The 22,822-nt window shown below is 39.4% G+C and overlaps 1 protein-coding gene across 2 annotated transcripts in view; it reads right to left on the reverse strand.

Moving 5' to 3' along the window:
* The window catches only part of LOC105931901 (C-Jun-amino-terminal kinase-interacting protein 1), a 71,097-nt gene that overhangs the window by 32,843 nt on the left and 15,432 nt on the right, over nt 1-22,822 (reverse strand). For both annotated transcript variants that reach the window (XM_012870787.3, XM_036135974.1), the window contains exon 2: nt 20,980-21,091. In XM_012870787.3, the coding sequence (XP_012726241.3) occupies nt 20,980-21,091 (112 nt within the window). The remainder of the gene's footprint in view (nt 1-20,979; nt 21,092-22,822) is intronic.

A 22,822-nucleotide genomic window follows, 5' to 3' on the forward strand; every position in this document is an offset into this window, starting at 1 on the left:
AACAGAGACACAACAAGAGAAACAAAAAAGCACAGAAGCACACATTGATCTAGTAATCTGTTCTACATTAGATGGTAGTAGCGGGTGAGCCGTCTTCTCTGGATGATGTCACAGTTAACAGAACGCCAGACCAGGTGTACCTACTATGAAGAGAAAAGAGAGAGAACAGAAAGTTAAAGCAGAAATGACAACACATAATGCATAATTGAAGAACAGTAGAACTCAATGTAGTGAGAAAATTAGATCCTGATATACTCCAGTAACCTAAGCCTATAGCAGTAAAACTATAAAGGTAGCTGAGAGTAACATGAGTCACTAGTTATAATTTTTGTCAAAAAGAAAAGTTTTAAGCCTAGTCTTAAAAGTAGACAGGGTGTCTGCCTCACGGACCAAAACTGGGAGTTGGTTCCACAGGAGAGGAGCCTGATAGCTAAAGGATCTGCCTCCCATTCTACTTTTAGAGACTCTAGGAACCACCAGCAGACCTGCGGTCTGAGAGCGAAGTGCTCTGTTAGGAACATACGGGGTAATCAGAGCTCTGATATATGATGGAGTTTGATTATGAAGGGCTTTATATGTTAGAAGAAGAATTTTAAATTCTATTCTTGATTTAACAGGAAGCCAATGAAGGGAAGCTAAAATTGGAGAAATATGATCCCTCTTGTTGATTTCCATCAGAACTCTTGCTGCAGCATTTTGGATCAGCTGAAGGCTTTGAACTGCATTTTCTGGAATTCCTGATAGTAAAGAATTACAATAGTCCAGCCTTGAAGTAACAAATGCATGGACCAGTTTTTCAGCATCACTCCTGGACAGAATGTTTCTAATTCTGGCGATATTCCGGAGGTGAAAAAAGGAAACTCTGGAAACCTGTTTAATATGGGATTTAAATGACATGTCTTGGTCAAAAATAACACCAAGATTTTTTACTTTATTACCAGAGGCCAGGTTAATGCCACCCAGATTAAGTGATTGGTTAAGAAGTTTATTTTTTGAGGACTCTGGCCCAAAGATTAAAACTTCGGTCTTGTCAGAATTTAGATGCAGGAAATTTAAAGTCATCCAGCTTTTGATGTCATCAAGACATGACTGCAGTCGAAGTAATTGATTGGATTCATCAGGATTTATGGATAAATATAGCTGAGTATCATCAGCATAACAGTGGAAATTAATCCCATGCTGTCTGATAATTTTGCCTATCGGAAGCATATATATAGTAAAGAGAATTGGTCCAAGGACTGAACCCTGTGGTACTCCACAAGTGACCCTAGAGTTTGAGGAAGATTTATTATTAACATGAACAAATTGGAATCTGTCTGACAGATAAGATTTAAACCAGCCTAATGCTTTCCCCTTAATCCCTACAGTATGTTCAAGTCTTTGTAGGAGAATATTGTGATCAACTGTATCAAACGCAGCACTGAGATCTAACAGGACAAGTATAGACACAAGTCCATTATCTGAGGCCATGAGAATATCATTAGTGACCTTCACCAGAGCTGTTTCAGTGCTATGATGAGCTCTGAAGCCTGACTGAAACTCCTCAAGTAGGTCATTACTTTGTAAATGTTCACAAAGTTGATTAGCAACTACTTTCTCAAGAATTTTAGATAAGAAAAGAAGATTAGATATAGGTCTGTAATTTACTAACTCATCTTGATCAAGAGAAGGTTTCTTAAGTAAAGGTTTAATAACAGCTACTTTCAAAACCTGTGGTACATATCCATTTACTAAGGATAGATTAATCATGTCTAAAATAGTGCCACTGATCAAAGGGAATATGTCCTTAAACAACTTGGTTGGGATTGGGTCTAACATACAGGTAGAAGGTTTAGATGAAGCTAAAATTTTAGATAGCTCAGAAAGCTCTACTGCTTCTAAACAGTTCAAACACTGCGCAGATTCTAAAGATTCCTCCAATGCTGCCTCACTTACTGAGGACGAGGTAATCATGTTTGGGAGGATGCCAATTATTTTATTTTTAATGGCATCAATTTTATTTATGAAGAATCCCATAAAATCATTACTACTGAGAGCTAAGGGAATGGATGGATCAACAGAGCTGTGGCTCTGGGTAAGTTTGGCAACTGTACTAAAGAGAAATCTAGGATTATTTTTATTCTCTTCAATTAATGATGAAAAATATGCTGCTCTAACTCTGCGGAGGGTCTTGTTATACAACAATAGTCTGTCCCTCCAGATTAAGTAGGATTCCTCTTGGTGTGTAGAGCGCCATTTTCTCTCCAATTTCCTAACATTGTGCTTCAATGAACGCAGCTCTGAATTAAACCAAGGAGCCAGCTTCCTGTGAATAATCACCTTCTTTTTCAAGGGAGCTACATTGTCTAATGCAGAACGCAATGAGGAAGTCACATTGTTAGCAAAGGTATCGATTTGTGAATGGGAAGAAACAGCAATGCTGCCATCTACAGGGCATTTCTGCAATACTGAGGATATTAAGAAGGGGACAGACTCTTTAAGTTTTGATACAGCATTATCCGATAAAAATCTACTATAATGGAACCCTCTTTTGGGGGTGGAGAATTCAGTTAGATTAAACTCAAATGTTATTAAAAAATGATCAGACAGGACAGGGTTGTGAGGAAATACTGTTAATTCTTCACAATCAATGCCATATGTCAGCACAAGGTCTAAAGTATGGAGCCGAGAGTGCGTCGGTTCATGCACATTTTGAGCAAAACCAATTGAATCTAGGATAGTTTTAAAGGCTACACTAAGGTTATCACATTCAGTGTCAACATGGATGTTAAAATCACCCACTATAATAGCCTTATCAGTATTTAACACCAAATCAGATAAGAAATCTGACAACTCATCCAAAAACTGAGTGTAAGGGCCTGGTGGACGATACAAAACAACAAACAGAAGAGGTTTTATTGCTTTGCAGTTTGGATGAGGGAAACTGAGGGTTAAATGTTCAAAAGAACTGTAATCATTAGTTGGCCTGGGACTAATTAATAAATCAGACTGAAAGATAGTTGCCACTCCTCCTCCTCTTCCCACAGATCTGGGAATGTGGAAATTTGAATAACTGGAGGGGGTTGACTCATTTATACTAACGTAGTCCTCTTGTAGCCAGGTTTCTGTGAGACAAAACAAATCAATCTGATTATCAGAAATCAATTCATTAACTAACAAAGTCTTTGGAGGGAGAGACCTTATATTTAATAGACCACATTTTATTATTTTATTTTTAGGTTCAAGGTGAACCATATTGATTTTTATTAGGTTTTTATGATTTGTTCCTTTTAGATCAGTTTTTGATCTGTTAAGTTTTGGCCGTGGGAAAGACACCGTCTCAATAGGATAATGGGTGGGTAACAGTACAGAAGCTGCAGAGAGGTGTGTTAAACTACGGCTCTGCTTCCTGGTCTGGACCCTGGGTTGTCAGCATTTAGGAGAACTAATAAATCCGGCCAGATTCCTAGAAAGAAGAGCTGCACCATCCAAAGTAGGATGGATGTTGTCTCTCCGGATCAGACCAGGTTTTCCCCAGAAAGTTCTCCAGTTATCAATGTAGCCTACGTCGTTTTCTGGACACCACCTAGACAACCAGCGGTTGAATGATGACATGCGGCTAAACATGTCATCACTGGTCAGATCAGGCAGGGGACCAGAGAAAATTACAGAGTCCGACATAGTTTATAATAATGGAATAATAATTAATAATGGAACTTGGATATTACCTTACCTTTAATTAAAACTAACAGAATATTTTGAAATTGAAAAATAAACGTTAAAAAACAGAGCTTCGAAAAATGCGTCATAAAAAGTTAAATATAATCAGATGTATTTATTTTGTCTCAGAAACCTGGATGCAGGAGGACTATGTTAGTATAAATGAGTCAACTCCTAATTCTTTACATTTCCACATTCCCAAAAATACAGGATGAAGAGGAGGAGTAGCAACCATCTCTCAGTCTGATCCATTAATTAGTTCCAGTCCAATAAATAGCTACAATAGCTTGGAAGCCTTTATCTTGAGTCAAATTATGACAACAAATTTCCCAGTAGCAGGGTTGTTTCACGGAGTAGAGTTGTTAGGGCAAACTCTGTGTTTTTCCTCCTTTTTATCTGAGATCTGCACAAGGATGTGTCAGAAAATGCCTGTCCTTTTCTGGAGGAGCCTGTATGCTGGAACACAAACACTCCAAGTTATCACTAGTTCATCACAACTCTGTGCTATTTGACCATTTTTTATGCAGCAATGTAGTTTCTTCACATTCACAAATTAATGTTCCTGTTGATAGAGTTACTTCCTTATTATGATTTGCATTAGCCCCCCTGTAAAATAAAGATATTATTCACAGGAAGCTGGCTCCCTGGTTTAATTTAGAGCTGCATACTTCAAAGCACAACACTAGGAAGTTGGTGCTAGAGTGGTGCTCTAGAAGAATGTGGTGCTAGAAGATTGTCCCTTAATCTAGAAAAACAGTCTAATGTTGTATAAAAAGACCCTTGGCAAAGTTAGAGCACCATATTTTTCATCTTTAATAGATGCAAATAAAAATAAACCTAGGCCTCTCTTTAGTACAGTTTCCAAACTTACACAGGAGCATAGATATGTTGATCCATCCATTCCCTCTGCTCTCACTAGATTGTCTGCCTTTACCCTCTCTAACATAAAAAGTATTCATGGATCAGTGCTTCTGTACTCTTTTTGTGTCTCTGCTCTGTCTTCTCAAACCCCTAGCCGGTCATGGCAAATGGCCATTCACACTGAGCCTGGTTCTTTTAGGTTTCTCCCTGTGAAAGGGGAGTTTGCCTGCCCACAGTCACCACATGCATGTTAAGTATGAGGGACTGCTGCAAAGCCGTTGGCAATGCAGACCACTGTCCACTGTGCCTCCACGCTCTTTCAGGGGGAGAGAATGCTGCTTGTGAATACTTTTATGCACTCTGCTCCTTAAATAGAAAGCTTTTTGACCAATCTGTCTGTATGATTTGATTGAAATGACTTTGTAAAGTGCCTTGAGATGACATGTGTTGTGAATTGGCACTATATAAATGAAACTGAATTTAACTTTAACATTCTGGCAGTTTGCTCCAAATAAAGGATAGAAATGTTCTGCTACTTATATATTTTTTTATAAACTAACATTTAAATAATATGTGACATCACAAACTGGATGATTCTTCAAGACAAGGAGGAAATCAACCAAATCAGGAGAACAGTGATTGCATTAAAATAAAGGTAATATAAAAAACAACAGATATAAATTATAATGTATATAGTGTTTATTTAATTTATTTAAAAAGGGGGGACCGGAGGGTGTGTTCAAACTACAGGGGAATCACACTCTTAAGCCTCCCTGGTAAGGTCTATTCAGGGGTTCTGGAAAGGAGGGTCTGTCGGATAGTCGAATCTCGGATTCAGGAAGAGCAGTGTGGTTTTCGTCCTGGCCGTGGAACACTGGACCAGCTCTATACCCTCAGCAGGATTCTTGAGGGGGCATGGGAGTTTGCCCAACCAGTCTACATGTGTTTTGTGGATCTGGAGAAGGCATTCGACCGTGACCCCCGGGGGATCCTGTGGGGGGTACTCCGGGAGTATGGAGTACCGGACCCTTTAATAAGGGCTGTCAGGTCTCTGTACGACCGGTGTCAGAGTCTGGTCCGCATTGCCGGCAGTAAGTCGGACTCGTTTCCGGTGAGAGTTGGACTCCGCCAAGGTTGCCCTTTGTCACCGATTCTGTTCATAACTTTTATGGACAGAATTTCTAGGCGCAGCCAAGGTGTTGAGGGGATCCGTTTTGGTGGCCTTAGGATTGCGTCTCTGCTATTCGCAGATGACGTGGTCCTATTGGCTTCATCAGGGCGTGATCTACAGCTCTCACTGGAGCGGTTTGCAGCCGAGTGCGAAGCGGCCGGGATGAAAATCAGTGCCTCCAAATCCGAGACCATAGTCTTGAACCGGAAAAGGGTAGAGTGCCTTCTCCGGGTTGGGGAGAATGTCCTGCCCCTAGTGGAGGAGTTCAAGTATCTTGGGGTCTTGTTCACGAATGAGGGGAGGATGGAGCGGGAGATCGACAGGCGGATTGGTGCAGCGTCTGCTGTGAAGCGGGCGCTGTACCGATCCGTTGTGGTGAAGAGAGAGCTGAGCCAAAAGGCGAAGCTCTCGATTTACCGGTCGATCTACGTTCCTACCCTCATCTATGGTCACGAGCTTTGGGTCGTGACCGAAAGAACGAGATCCCGGATACAAGCGGCTGAAATGAGTTTTCTCCGTAGTGTGTCTGGGCTCTCCCTTAGAGATAGGGTGAGGAGCTCAGTCATCCGGGGAGGACTCAGAGTAGAGCCGCTGCTCCTCCACGTCGAGAGGAGCCAGTTGAGGTGGCTCGGGCATCTGGTCAGGATGCCTCCTGGACGCCTCCCTGGTGAGGTGTTCCGGGCACGTCCCACCGGGAGGAGGCCCAGAGGAAGACCCAGGACACGCTGGAGGGACTATGTCTCCCGGCTGGCCTGGGAACGCCTTGGGATTCCTCCTGAGGAGCTGGCCCAAGTGGCTGGGGAGAGGGACGTCTGGGCCTCCCTACTGAAGCTGCTACCTCCGCGACCTGACCCCGGATAAGCGGAAGAAGACGGACGGACGGACGGATAGTGTTTATTTATTACTTCCATAAATTATATAATAAAAGATGAACACATGCTTTTGTCTTTTATCCATCCTTATTTTTAACAATATTATTCATTCACCTTTTTATTTATGTGTAAATCCATGAATCTTTATTTCAATCTGCATTGCTCTACCTACACATCTGTACATTCATTCACTTAGAAAGACATCTTTCAGAAATAATCTGTTGATTTGATTAGATTAGATTAGATATAACTTTATTGATCTCACAATGGAGAGATTTACTTGTGACATCGGCTCTTACAAGCAACAGAAGGTGCACAAAGGATGAAAAGGTGCATGAAGTATATAAAGTCCATCCAGATATATACAGTGGATGGGAAAAAATTAAATAAAGAAGAAGCGATTTAAGGTGACTTATATACATTCAAGTGGTTTCTGGTTTGTTAAGTAAATAAAATAAGTGAGATAACTGAAATAGGTGAATGCTCTTGTAGTACAGGATTACATTGATCTTTCGGTGCATCCATGTGTCTATCCATCTGTCTGCCTGTCCATCCATGCATCAATATATACAGCCATACATTACGCCAGCATTTATCTACTTCTTAATCACACATCATCTAGCGTTCATCTGTCCATTAATCTGTGTATCAATCACAATTGCATCTGTCCATTTACCTGTCCGTCCTTTTCATTTCACCCATCAATCATTTGTGTGTGCTTTTATGCCATCCATCCATTAAACTACCCACCCACCCACCAACCCATCCATCCATCCATCCATCCATCCATCCATCCATCCATCCATCCATCCATCCGGTCATCTATTATGAATGTACTTAGATTCAACCATCCTGTCCTCCTCCTGTTCTATTTTCTGTTAGAGACAAGATAACTGTCTCTGTTGTCAGATATACTCAACCAATAAGATCCCCTCCACCCCCACCCCCATCCCAAATTACCCTTTACCTACTAAGCAATTGAATCATTGTTATTCCAGCTGGATGCTCTTTTTTTCCTTGCTGTTACGGCAACAAATGTGACTGGCCCCTTTAAAGAACTCCCACCCCCTGTTGCTAAGAGACAAGCGGCCCAGTGGCGAAGGCAAAATTGATGTCATGAAGATTGAATTTCTTCTTACCATAGAAGAATGAGCAGGTAGAAAAACAATGGACAGCTCTATATATAAAAAAGATGACAAACTATATATAAAAAAGATGACTGAAAAATGTAATCACCTTCAAATGTGTAGTTAGACCATGGAACAATGTGCAAAATAAAATGTTTGTCAGACTTTGAGGGTTAATTAAGAATCTGTTCTGTTTTTAAGTTTTAGTTTTGCATATGCTCAGAATAGATTTAACAAAAATAAATGACTAGGTGAAATAAACTTCTGATATAAGCATAACATTTGTTACATTGAATAAATAGTCTGTTATCTGAGATCATGGAGTGTGCAGACAAACCACAGTTATTTTCAGCTAATTAAATTTTGTAATGTTTCTTTTAGCCCACTTGATCTAAAGGGCATAAAGAAACAGCTTGACGCAGCTGATAACATCTGTCTGATCATTTCTTCAACACTGAAAAGAGACAAGAGTCCAGATATGGGCTTCATAAAAAAAAAGAAAAAAAAAGAAAACAAACTATAGCTAAAGCGGCACAAATATTAAAAGCTAGATATTCATGACACTAGTCAATAAAGAGACTAGGATGATGGTCTGCAAAAGGCCATTATATAGAGGAAGGTATATAAAAAAAGAGTGAATCTGCATGAATGCATCCCTAAATGGCTGTGGAGACAGTCAAAGTGGGCGTCTCTTCTGTGCACTTCAGTCTATGAGGCAGCTTCCTCTTCGGTTACCATGTGTAGAGGAGATGACGTGAGCAGTATCCATGGCCGCGTTGTGCGTGTGTGTGTGTGTGTGTGTGTGTGTGTGTATGTGTGTGTGTGTGTGTGTGTGTGTGTGTGTGTGTGTGCGTGTTCGTGTGTTTATGTGTGCACACGCGCCAACACTACATGTATTTTCAGCTTTGTCACGTGCAGTAGGTGAGAGAAATACTGTTTCTATGGAAACAAGTCTGCTTATATTCTCATAGCACCGTCATGATGGGGCTTTAAAGACCCTCATCTACATGGCAAAGAAGACTTTAAAGCTCTGACAATAGATGCATATGTAGTATATGAAATTACAGTGAATTGTGCTGTTTATAGTCATGTTTTTAACAACTAGGGTTTGTTTGATTTAAGAGTGAAATGCATCAATCAAAGCTTTTTTGTTGTAGATTTAAGAAGCAGTGCAATCTCCTCCATTTTTACAACTATTTTACTCCTTGTTTTGTTTTATTTTTAGAACACATTCATTAAGCAGATTCTACTAAATATATGCATGAGGAATTCTGCTCCCACCCATCAATACTTCCAATAATATTAGCCTGACTTCACAAAAGATAATATTGTCCACCATTTGTGACATCCCTTATCGGGTTTTTGATAATGCCAGCAGTGCAACAGATCCTTTTTCCTCTGTTTACGTTCCTGGTTCTAAAACTACCACCAGCACTCTCCAGACAGTATTTCCCCCCCCCCCCCCCCCCCCCCCCCCTCACTCCCCCACATAGTTTTGAAAATGATAAGTTATGTGCTTTGGCTGTAATTTACATAACTACACATAAATACATGTGGGCTTTTCTCTAAATGCATAATATCCCCTTTATTTGTAAGTAAATTGTGTCTCTGCTGAGAAATGCTTATTGGTCAGGTAAGGTACTGTCAGAGCAGATCTGCCATTGGATCTAGTTTCAAAGTATCCAAAGTACATGCAAACTCAGGCATGCAAATAGTCAGTGTCTGCCAATAGCTTTGTGCATCGGTCCCTGTGTTTGTGTGTGCTACTGTGTGTGCTACTGTAGACCTTTTAATGTAATTGTCCACTCTCTGTGACCCCACCCTGACAAGTCACTCTTGCCAACCTTTCACACACGATAAATGGCTGCACAACAAATTCATTCACCCTTACCATCTGCATAGAAGCACTCTTCTCCCCCAGTGCCCCCTTGAGTGGATGTGATGATGATGCATGTTGTCATCTCACGTCTCTAAGGAGCATTAAATCTCTTTATGCTTTGTCTGAGCTTGATCTGCTCCATATTAACCCTTAAATACATAGCCATGTGCCCTGGAAATTCAATATGTCTTTTGATGAGCCATGCCCTGTCTTTTCTTTGGAAGGCTGAGAATTATCAAAAAAATAAAAAATAAATACTGTTTGATACAATATGAACTGATCTCTCCTCTCTTAAATATCACACAACTTTTAGAAGTCTGTTGCTGGCAACATTTTATAGATTCCCTTATAATTTAAAAATAGGGTGGTGTGGATCAAGTAGAAAACTTCAATATTTTTCAACATATTCTCTCAACTGAAGTCTAAAGCAGTAATATTGGATTAAATGTAAGAGATAAAATCTTATCGTATTATGGAATAAAACCTTTTCAGGCAACTGAGGAGAGAATTTACAGTCTCAATCCCCTCCACTTTTCATAACTGTTTTGCACCTACTACTTTTATTTATTTCCTTCCAGCACATTCACAAACCAGTTTGCACTGAATTCAAATATTAACACACATCTCAAATCCAGCAGACGGGAGTAATTTGCACAAGGTTTTGCTTCAAGTTGAAGTAATCCTCTCTTTAGTTCTCAATTCAGCAGATGCAGAAGTCATCGAAGAGATACAGAAAATACTTTTAATACGTTTTTACAACCCTTTAGTACCTGCAATTGATTTATTTTTCTTCAGCACATGGCATAAAGTTATTCCAAACATGCTCATGAATTCCAACACAATGGAGCCATTTGCACCTATTTTTCATAGGATTGTCCACTCATCAGCCCCAAATGGAACAGATGCAGAACTTAGAGATGTAAAGAAAAGCAATTTTACTGTAATAATATTTAAGAACATTCTAGGTTCTGATCTGATAAAGCATTCCTCCAAAATATAAGATCATTAAGTAGTCATGGCATAATGGCTTTTCTTTTTTTAAATGGCATTTCTACAAGGATTATCAAACATAGTGGAACGATGCATCCTTTCAACAGATTGATTTTGACATAAAAAGCACTGATTAAGTATAAAAATGTATCGCAACCATAAATTATTACAACATGTCCAAATACATTGAATTCTACCTTTTGTAACAACACTGACCAGTTCTTTTAAGAGTGTATTCAATTTCTCCCACTTCAAAACCAACACAAGTTTTCAGCAGACAATATTTTCTTCTGGTCTTCAAAAATGTAGTGCTATTTGGGGAGTGCTGGCCTAGTGGTTAGAGCAGCGCGCTTGCACTCAGAGAAGGATGCAAGTACCCGGTTTGATCCCCAGTGCCTGCACTCTGGGTCCCTGAGCAAGACCCTTAACCCCAGAACACTTCCCGGGCGCTGCACAGTGGCAGCCCACTGCTCCCCTAGGGGATGAGTTAAAAGCAGAGATACCACATTTCGTTGCTTGTACTTGTGACAGTGCAATGATAATAAAATTGAATTCTATTCTATTCTTCTATTTGCTCTGGCTTTAATTTACAGTAATATACATGGCTGACTGTTTCTCTACAGTCATTTGCATTCATGGGAAAAACATGTGGCTCGGAACTACTTTTAGGAGCAGATCTGAATTTGGGTCTAGTGTCAGGATTTGATGGACAAGCAAATTCAGGTTTGATTAGATTTCAGTGTCTACAAAAAGCTGTATGGATTTGCATGTTAGTCTTTGCAACAAAAGGCAGTATCTAAGAACAATATGCAAATAGAGCGTGCAAAATTTCAATATGCGACTGTAACCCAGATTGATGTAGTGTTGTAACAGCATTTGAATACATGCCTCCTTTTGTGCGCTCATTCTGACCTATTCTAAAGACCACACATCTTTCCTAAACCTCTGATCCACTCCAACCTGCTGGGACAGACACTGCTGCTGTCTGGAGTGATGCTCGTTCCATTTTGTTGTGAATAATTGATGAAGCACAATGCATTCTGAATCTCCATTCAGATGATGGCCTCACAGATGTGGTCACTAGCAGTTACATTTTTTTCAAGAAAATTCAAAAGTTGGTCAGTATTCATATTTTTCCTCAGTGGTTTTTCTCTGATAAAATTTAAAATCATAATGTGCTGTCAGTTTGGCTTTATGGGAGCCATATCCAACAAAGAAATGTAAAAAAAGGGAATATATTACTCTGGCACAATCAAAGAGTTGCTGTTTTTTTTAAAGACATCATATTTAAATCTAAAATTCCTACGTTCAAAATGTTTGATTAACTAGTACCTCTGAGTCTGGATTTGTAAAAAGGACCAAAACGCAGACTTTTGTGTGCCAGCATACGGTGGCCGACAGGTGCAAATGCGCAGCAAAAGAGAAAACATGCAAAAAAAAAAAAAAAAAGACACGCGCACAAATTAAATGCGGCAAACAAAAAGCAAATAAAATGCAGCAAACAAAAAAGAAGACACCCCCGAATGAAATGCAGCAAACAAAAAGAGAGACGCAAACAAAAAAGAAGACACCCCCGAATGAAATGCAGCAAACAAAAAGAGAGACACAAACAAAAAAGAAGACACCCCCGAATGAAATGCAGCAAACAAAAAGAGAGACACAAACAAAAAAGAAGACACCCCCGAATGAAATGCAGCAAACAAAAAGAGAGACGCAAACAAAAAAGAAGACACCCCCGAATGAAATGCAGCAAACAAAAAGTGTTGAAAACGGAAGTGCGGTCCGTGTACTTTCAGGCAATTCGATTTTTTTCCAAAACAAAGCCGTTTTTCCGTTTTTGTCAACACAATTTAGAAACGGAAAACCAGAAAAACTTAATGAAAAAAACGGCCCGTTTTTCGATTTCGCCAATTCTTTTTTCCATTTTCTTTTTAAGATTGAAAGACGAAGACGCTTTCACGGCTGGCCCGGAAGTGCAGGAAAATATTTCAAAATAAAAGCCTAGATGTACACGTAACATAATGCAAGTCTGAAGAAAAAAAACTAAGCGGAGAGATTTCTTTTGAATAAAAAGAGGACCTTTTTACGTCGCAACATGATAGTTTATTGTAGATACGTGAGTTTTATTACGTTATTGTGTGTTTTATTGGTGGAACATGAAACACAAAGGCTGATCAAATGCTGTATACAAAAATATGGAAGCATTAGTTGAAGATTTTTCTCATCAAGCAAAACCCACCTTCACATAGGATTACTGTCTATACGTGTCTTGTTTTTAGTGAACAGTATATATAGTTGAAGCCAACAGAGAAACAAAGTTGTTTTTATTGATTTAATTGATTTATCTTCACCAACAACAAAAACAAATAGGGGAGACCGGGGCACTTTTTACACTCATACATAAATGTTGGAATCAAAACACCATATATAAAAAAACATATGTACCAGATGAAAGAGCAAAGTCTCAGGTATATATTTTGTATTCTGGTATTTTTCATATCTTACTCCTGTGCAGAGTTATAAGCGATCTAATGGAGATTGTCACCATGTGACAAGTTGCCCCTCCAAAGGTTGAGTTGTCACACGGGGTTTTGCAAACAATAAAAAAAGGGCAAAATGAATTTTGTTGTTATTTTTAATGTTAAGTGAATAAATGACAATAACTCACTTTTACTATTTATGAAATAAATATGCAACATGCATTACGAAACTGACACTTAAACTTTGAATACAAACAAAAGAAAATCTCAGAGTCAGACTCCTCATCTGAGTTGCAGTTTTGGCATAGCTTATGTAGACTGAATTGCCAGGAGCACATGCTTCATATGAAATAACATGAAATAAAATGAAATATTATGAAACTTTGATTGATAGCTGTCTGACCCTGAATTTCCGCTGGTGTGAATGTTTTACAGTATCACATCAAAGTGCGGTAATTGACATTAAAGTCCTTCGCTGTACTTCTGTTCGACTTGTGACCTAGGGTCACCTGCCTGACTGCCCTCAGCATCACGTCAGGTGCTGCACGGCCATGCTCTGTTTTTCTTTTATAACTCCTGACCATCTTCTCACTTTGTCCTCTCTTTTAAATCACTCTTTTTTTCTGTAAAAAATGTAAAATATTTAGTAGGATGTATGAATTTAAATTATTTTTAAAAATGATCATTTTGGGGTAAGTTGTTACATGTGACAACTTGCCCCAAAATGATCATGTTTGCTAATGCTAGCTTTTTTTTTTTTGCTAATGCTACTTTTAAGACTAATCTTAAAACTTTCCTTTTTGACAAAGCTTATTGTTAGAGTGGCTCATGTTACCCTGAGCTACCTCTATAGTTATGCTGCTATAGGCTTAGGCTGCTGGAGGACATCAGGCTCTATTTCTCTCTCTCTACCGATTTCTCCTGTTCTCCAGTTTTGCATTGCATTAAAATGACTGTTGTCATTTCAGCTTTTAACTTTTTGTTCTCTCTTTTTCTTCATAGTCTGACGTTCTGTTAGCTGTGACATCATCCAGGGAAGACGGCTCACCCGCTACTACCATCTAATGTAGAACAGATTACTGGATCAATGTGTGCTTCTGTGCTTTTTTGTCTCTCTTGTTGTGTCTCTGCTCTGTCTTCTCTAAGCCCCAGTGGGTCGAGGCAGATGACCGTTAATACTGAGCCTGGTTCTGCCGGAGGTTTTCCTTCCCGTTAATGGGGAGTTTTTCTTTCCACTGTCGCTTCATGCTTGCTCAGTATGAGGGATTGCTGCAAAGCCATGTACAATGCAGAAGACTCTCCCTGTGGCTCTACGCTTCCCCAGGAGTGAATGCTGCTTGTCGGGACTTTGAAGCAATCAACTGGTTCCCTTATACTGTATAGGACTTTTTTTTTGACCAATCTGTATAATATGATTGAATTTGACTTTTTAAAGTGTCTCGAGATGACATGTTTCATGAATTGGCGCTATATAAATAAAATTGAATTAAATAGCTCTATCTTAATGTTAGGCTTAATCAAAACAATGACTGAAGTATGACCGGATGCCTTAATATCTACTTTAACAAGTCCATATGTATAACTGCTAGAATTTTTATCTGAATGAAGGTAATTTAAAAAAATATAGAGTTAATATTTTTTTATTTTTTTTACTTTGGGTAGTGGAAAATGGTCCATTGGTGCTCATTTAAACTTACAATGTCCTGTCCTCTTCTCACTCAGTCCGTGAGACCTGACCATGCAAAGGAAGAAAACTAGTATTCCACTTTTTGGTTGCACCCTCTGCTGGAGAAGATAATTGCAATGTGACAACTAGCCCCGGTCTCCCCTACTGCCACGGGGATAGAGTGCCTCATATATTTCCTATTTGTCATACAAAAGATGCTAATTAAAAAGTGAAACTGTTCCCTGTCTGTACTAGAAAAGCATCTATAGCGGCTTTCACGGGAGTTCCTCAGTGCTTCCTCTCTCCTTGATGGAAATTTTTGATTACATTTTTACTAAACAAGTGTTACAATCTCCCTTATTGAATAGCCTATAGATGGAGATTCTTATTCATAAGGAAACTGAGATCCAATCTAACCAATAGGTAGATACGCTGCATTGCCTAGCTTTTTTAAGTCTGTTTTAGAAAGTGCAATTATTTGCTCATTTGCTGAAAGAACCGATCCAGAAAGCTGGTCCTGTGCTGAGGATCCACTACCTGAACCGCTGAGCTGATTGTCCAGAAAAAAATGCTGCATAAGCTACTGAAGATGATGGATAACTTCCTCCTCTCCAAAACACAGTGAAGAATCAAAAGAGCAAGGGACTTCTTCATGTTCTTTAAGATGATAGCTCCTCAAGATCCTTCCTGCCAGCAGCTCACATTCTTCTACTATATTTTTGATTGATTTTTTTAAACATATTTAAATTTCCCTTAAGGTACTAAGAATTTTTAATATTTATTTTGGCTTGAAATATTGAAGATTTGTGTTTATTTCACACATTTATATGAGACCAAGTGGTTAATATATTATTGAGGTGTTACACTATTTACTTAAACAACTGCTTATACCAAATCCCCACAATGTGACGTTATACTACTGGTAGGGATGTTGCTGCTTCAAAAAACAAATTTTAATCATTCAACTGATTAAAAATAAGTTAATTCTGCTGAGTTTTCCCCATACTCATGCTATTTTAGATTTTTACATTACATAATCTTTGTTGTCACATTTAACAGCAACAGGTTTTCATCTCAACCTTCATCCTGCCCAGACATTACCCCCCCCCCCCCCCCCAAACAATAAAACACACAATAACGTAATAAAGCTCACGTTTTTTACAATAAACTATCATGTTGCAACGTTAAAAGGTTCTCTTTTTATTCAAAAGACATCTCTCCGCTTCATTTTTTTTTTCAGGCTTGCATTATGTTACGCGTACATCTAGGCTTTTATTTTGAAATATTTTTCTGCACTTCCGGGCCAGCCGTGAAAACCGTCTTCGTCTTTCAATCTGAAGAAGAAAATGGAAAAATGAATGGGCAAAATCGAAAAAGGGGCCGTTTTTTTCATTAAGTTTTTCTGGTTTTCCGTTTCTAAATTGTGTTGACAAAAACGGAAAAACGGCTTTGTTTTGGAAAAAAATCGAATTGCCTGAAGGTGCACGGACCGCACTTCCGTTTTCAACACTTTTTGTTTGCTGCATTTCATTCGGGGGTGTCTTCTTTTTTGTTTGCGTCTCTCTTTTTGTTTGCTGCATTTCATTCGGGGGTGTCTTCTTTTTTGTTTGCTGCATTTTATTTGTTTGCGTCTCTCGTTTTGTTTGCTGCATTTCATTCGGGGGTGTCTTCTTTTTTGTTTGCTGCATTTTATTTGTTTGCGTCTCTCTTTTTGTTTGCTGCATTTCATTCGGGGGTGTCTTCTTTTTTGTTTGCTGCATTTTATTTGTTTGCGTCTCTCTTTTTGTTTGCTGCATTTCATTCGGGGATGTCTTCTTTTTTGTTTGCTGCATTTTATTTGCTTTTTGTTTGCCGCATTTAATTTGTGCGCGTGTCTTTTTTTTGTTTGCATGTTTTCTCTTTTGCTGCGCATTTGCACCTGTCGGCCACCGTACCAGCAAGACACAAAAACAACACCCTTTTTTTTTTACAAACTGGAAAAGACAGAATTTAAAGAACAGAAATAAGTGAGCTGCAGGAAACTCTATGCGTAGGAAGCAGGGTTCAAATAAGCATAGAAACAGATCTGACAAATTAATTAACTACAATTATTTTGTCAAGGAAAACACAGGGAGGATTTCTTCTGGGATTGGAACTTAGTGTGTGATCACTGAAGGGCTGCAGCAGAGAAAGCAACAAGTACAACATGAAACTGATGAAAAGGAATGAGCCCAAGTAATGAAATTACAACAAAGGCTAACCTCCAAACAATCCCAATAAAAGACAGACATCCGTTGTAAGTTTTTTCCTGAGCTGAAAAGCACTGAAACGAAACGCCGCATCACCTTGTTCTGTTGTGGTCCTGGAAACACTTTATAATTGATGGCTTGACGAACATAGAGTCAGAGCAGTGATTTAAGAACTGATGCGATATGATCCATTTACCCAGTGTTGGTAAGAGTGTGGCAGCAGCATTTTAGATAAGATGCCTGAATGTCTGATTGAGTTATGTAGACATCAGTACACTGGTTCACAAATTAAAAATAAATAAATATTGGTTTTGTGATTAACTGAAATAAAAACGCTTCATCCACTCTTTCCCAAGAGATTTGATACACAACATGATCCACACACTAGGAGAGATATGTCCATGTCAATTTAACTATTTTCAAATTCTGAATACTCTTACACCAAAATACTACGCTTCCCTAAAAAGCCAGACAGAAACAGTTTTCTGACTTAGATGTTCATAGGTTATCCTGAAATATCTCTCAAGTTATGCTCTAGTTAGGATTCTGGAGGCCATAATGACCTTTCTATCACTGTACGACATTCTCCTACTACTCTCTAATGTTGCATTGTTAGCTGTTTTTTCAACTTTGAACACTGACTTTCTCCTATTTTTTCTCCTTGTTGTAGCTACATCAGCTGCTGGACCAGACTCTGTGTCTCCGTCCACCCTGAAGCACTGTGCTGATCAGCTGTCTCCAGTGTTCACAGACATTTTTAACACCTCACTGGCAACATGCCACGTACCAGCCTGCTTCAAATCCTCCATCATTATCCCTGTTCCCAAGAAGCCAAGGACCACAGGACTTAATGACTTTAGACCTGTCGCTCTGACCTCTGTGGTTATGAAGTCCTTTGAGCTCCTTGTGCTTTCACACCTTAAAGAAATCACAGATCCCCTCCTGGACCCCCTACAGTTTGCCTACAGAGCCAACAGGTCTGCAGACGACGCTGTCAACCTGGCCCTTCACCACATCCTCCAGCACCTGGACTCTGCAGGAACCTACGCCAGGATCCTGTTGGTGGATTTCAGCTCTGCCTTCAATATAATCATCCCAGCTCTGCTTCAGGAGAAGCTCTCCCAGCTGAATGTGCCCGACTCCACCTGCACGTGGATCACAGACTTCCTGTCTGACAGGAAGCAGCACGTGAAGCTGGGAAAACATGACTGACTCACAGCTCAACAGCACTAGTTCCCCCCAGGGCTGTGTTCTTTCTCCTCTGCTCTTCTCCCTGTACACCAACAGCTGCACCTCCAGTCATCAGTCTGTCAAGCTCCTGAAGTTCGCAGACGACACCACTCTCATCGGACTCATCTCTGATGGTGACGAGTCCGCCTACAGGTGGGAGGCTGACCATCTGGTGACCTGGTGCAGGGAGAACAACCTGAAGCTCAACGCTGTAAAAACAGAGGAGATGGTTGTGGACTTCAGGAAGAACTCAGCCCCAGCTACCCCCATCACCCTCTGTGACTCCACCATCGACACTGTGGAGTCTTTCCGCTTCCTGGGAACTGTCATCTCCCAGGACCTAAAGTGGGAGCTGAACATCAACTCCCTCACCAAGAAAGCCCAGCAGAGGATGTACTTCCTGCGGCAGCTGAAGAAATTCAACCTGCCAAGGACAATGGTGGTGCAATTCTACTCCTCCATCATTGAGTCCATCCTCACCTCCTCCATCACCATCTGGTACGCTGGTTCCACCGCTATGGACAAGAGCAGATTGCAGCGTGTCATCAGGTCTGCAGAGAAGGTCATTGGCTGCAATCTTCCATCTCTCCAGGACCTGTACGCCTCCAGGACTCTGAGGCATGCAGGGAAGATTGTGACTGATCCCAGTCTTACCTCAGTCACAGACTATTTCAGTCACTTCCCTCTGGCAGGAGGCTGCAGTCCATCAGGACCACAACCTCACGCCACAAGAACAGTTTTTTCCCATCTTCTACCAGCCTTATGAACAAGGACAAGAGCCCCCGTGAATCTGTACACTATCTCTCTCCCCCTTTCAGGTCTACAAGCTTCTGCGTTACATTAACGCATTCATTTTATTCAATTTAATTTTATTGTATTGTTATTTTGTCTGCACCATCAACACCAAGTCAAATTCCTTGTATGTGCAAACCTACTTGGCAATTAAACTTGATTCTGATTCTGATTCTGATCAGGAGCTACATCATTTCAGCTGTGACATTGTCCTGGAAGGGGGCTGCTGCCACACTGACAACTTTATGCTCTCTTTCTATAGACTGTGCTGTCTTCCAGTAATTAATTCTGTCCCTTGTAGATACTTTTGCAGCATTTATCTGTGTGTCCTCTCCTCCACCATCTAGACTTGAAAACTGGCTTAGAGCTTATCTACGTAGCTGTGCTTCTCTCCTAGATGAAGCCTCTTTAGGAGCTACTACTGCTATCACCCTTTTACTTTTCTCTCACTTAAAAAGAACTCCAATATCAGTCCTTCTGTGTTCTTTTTGCTTGTATGCTCTATCTTGTGAAAGCCCTAGTTGGTCATGGCAGACGATTGTTCACACTGAGCCTGGTTCTGGCTCTGCTGGAGGGTTCTCTTTGTTGAAGGGGAGTTTCCTTTTCTACTGTCGCTACATGCATGCTCAGTATGAGGTATTGCTGCAAAGTCAACGTCACAATGCAAGCAACTTTCCACTGTGGCTACATGTTCATCCAGGAAGAGGGAATGCTGCAAATCAGTGACTTGATGCTATCTGCTGGGTTTCCTTAGATATAAAACCTTTTAACCAAGCTGTTTGTAGGATTGACTTTGTAAAGTGCTTAGAGATGATGTGTGTTGAGAGTCAGTGCTATATAAATAAACTGAATTGAATAACCATTGTTGTTGCAACTGGTTTCAGACATGTCTCATTCTGCCATTCAGAAACCCATTCTGAAATGTTATCCTCACAATGCCCCTGAGAGCGTGTGAGTCATCAGTGTTCACACAAAAATACACCTCCAGTGTGAGAGCTCACATTTAGTAATCTGATCTATAATTAGCTCCCAGGATAGGATGGGAAAAAACTGAGAAAATGAACAGGCTTCTAAACCTCTGGAAGATTCCATGTCAGTTTGACCTACGCATTGCTGAATGATCAAAGATGGATTACTAGAAAATATCACTAAAAAGACCCTCCAGTTGCCAAGGATACTGCGTCACTGCTGAATGGAGGTGGTGATGATGGTTTCACTGGGAAAAGAGCAGAGGAGATCTGAAAGAATAATAAATCTACTTCTGGCCATTTTCTCCCTCTATGTTATTTATTATGGCTTAGCACATCTATTCATCAGAGCTGCATTTAACCCTTACTCTGGTTTTTATCATGATCCACTCAGTTCTATGCACACATCACTGCTGAATTTTTGCGCTTAACACACGTTTGGTTGAATTCTTTCAGGATTTAACAGAACCTTAAAGTGACAGATAGCCAAAATTAAGAAATGCAGTAATATGAATTTAGGCCTGAGGCTCTAATGGAGTTTTTTTATTATGCCTCTCAAGCCTCTCACCTGTAACCTCTGCTGGGACGAAGGTGAATGCAGCAGCTGTTCAGGACAAAACACTAAAGAATAAATAGTGGAAATTAAGACAGCAAGCTTACTTTGTCTAAGTCATTGGTAAATGGGAAGCCAGTGTGATGCAACATTTTAAATGAGCCTGATCCCTATAATATAACACAATGAGACAAATGTATGCAATAGAAACCAATAACTGATTGCAAATTAAAAACAAACTACAATGCAATTCAGATGGCCTTCTGACCATCGCCAGCAAGCCAAGTGGGTGATGTGCCTTGCTCAAAGACACAACAATTGAGACGTCAAAGGAACCAGTTACAGGACAAATTCCCTAGCTGATGTGCTACTGTCATCTCTCCATTAACTTTACATGTTAATGGAGAGGTTAACTCCATAAAATAGCATGTTTCATGAGATTTCATGACTCATGACATCTTACTTTTATATCTGGGCCATTGCAGTTGAGGCTCATCCCTCGTTCATCGGTGATCTCCGTAATCTCGGAGAGGTCGTCATCCTCAAACTCGTCCAGACTGATGTCATGAGTCAGCCTAGTTGTAGAAGAAGAATGAGAGGAGAAGGGGTAAGGAGAGAGATATGGGGAAAAAAGAAAGTGAATCTCTTGGCACTCATAATCTACAAAGCCTTATGATACTCATGAAATTGATGTAAACAGTTTGACCAAAAGAATTAAAACATCTAAGGTTGCACACTTTTTAAGAACTTTTTGGGTATTAACAATATTTAAGTCTTCAAATTATGAAAAATAAATAGAAATACAATTCCCAGTATAGTACAGTCATGCAATCAGGATATGTATGCATTATACAGGTGTCTGATTTTGTTTAACATCTGATATAATATCTAATATAAATCTGTTGCAAGTTCCTTGTTGAAGCAGCATAAAATTTGAACAATTAAGTCAAGCTGATCGCTCTAGCCTTCAGTTTTCTCACAAAGCATGTGCAAGAAGATGTTTTGTAATGTGCTCATGGCGAAATGAAATGTTTGATTAGTAAAAAGAACAAACAAGAAAACAAACTGCAAACATCCAGATTTTCCACCATTTGTAATTTCAATCACTTGCTGATAAAGTGGTGGGTGGTATATTCATAACACTGAATGGGCATTAATGTTATTTCATTTCTGAAATCTTCTTTAAATCGAACTTTAAGTGTACAAAGAAACACAATGTTTGTTGCATTTCTTTATATGATATTTTTTCCTGTAGAACTCAGTTTCAATCGAGCTTTAGCAGTAGGATAGATGTCCCCATAATTATCGGTATACAGCTTGTTACCTGCAAGTTGCCCAGTTCTTGGGGTTGCATTACAAGTCATTACTCCTACGTCACCATAACTGACAGCTGGTTTCATGTGTTTGTGCTGATATACTGCGTTTGATTTTCAGCATATTTAGCATTGATCTGGTCTGTCTTAACAGCATTGATCCAGAGGTCTTGTGGTTAAATCAGATATAACTTTCCATACCCAGGTTGTTCGGCCATATTCTTAATAGAAAAAAGTTTCTCCCCGGTAATCATTAGAAACAAAACTTAATTTATAGTGGGTTTTTATACTCCTGTCTTGACAATCCTAACTCAGGCCTATAAAGTCTGAGATGAAGCACTTCTTTTCTTTTTTTTCCTTCCTTTTTTATATTAGGTTTGCATCTGATCTTGAAGTGAATTTTCTGGAACACGAAGACCAGAACACAGCAAAACTCATAGACTTACAATGATGGTCACATTCTCTAATCATTATTTACCCATAATCATTGGACTAGCTGCATTAAGCTGAAAAAAAGAGTTTAGTTTAATTTTATCATAAAGCTCTGCAAATATAGTTTGTTGCTGGATATTGTAGTTTTTATCCACACTGTTCTGATTAAACTGAATCACACAAAACATGTTTAATCAATTTGACTCTGAGAAATATTCCTGTAACTGGTATGCCGTCAATTTCAATTGGGAAAACACTTTTTTACTTAAGAGAAATACACAAAGTTCAGATGTCTAGAGTGACAGACAAGTGATGTCAGGAGATACCAGCACACATCAAGAAAGACCATACTTGAAAAGAAAAATTGTATAACTCTTTGTGTAATTAAAATAGAAGATAGCAATAACTTGGAGTTCTTTCTAAAATCACAACACTCTCCAAAATACAAAAAAACAAAAATCTCAAGAACCACCTTAATATATTTGCAGTCTGCTTTCTCATTTTGTTACACTATAAATATATACACACTTCCATAGGAATAGTAGGAATAAATTAATTAAT

Source organism: Fundulus heteroclitus, chromosome 4 (assembly GCF_011125445.2).
Source record: "Fundulus heteroclitus isolate FHET01 chromosome 4, MU-UCD_Fhet_4.1, whole genome shotgun sequence".
In the NCBI taxonomy this organism is placed as follows: Eukaryota; Metazoa; Chordata; class Actinopteri; order Cyprinodontiformes; family Fundulidae; genus Fundulus; species Fundulus heteroclitus.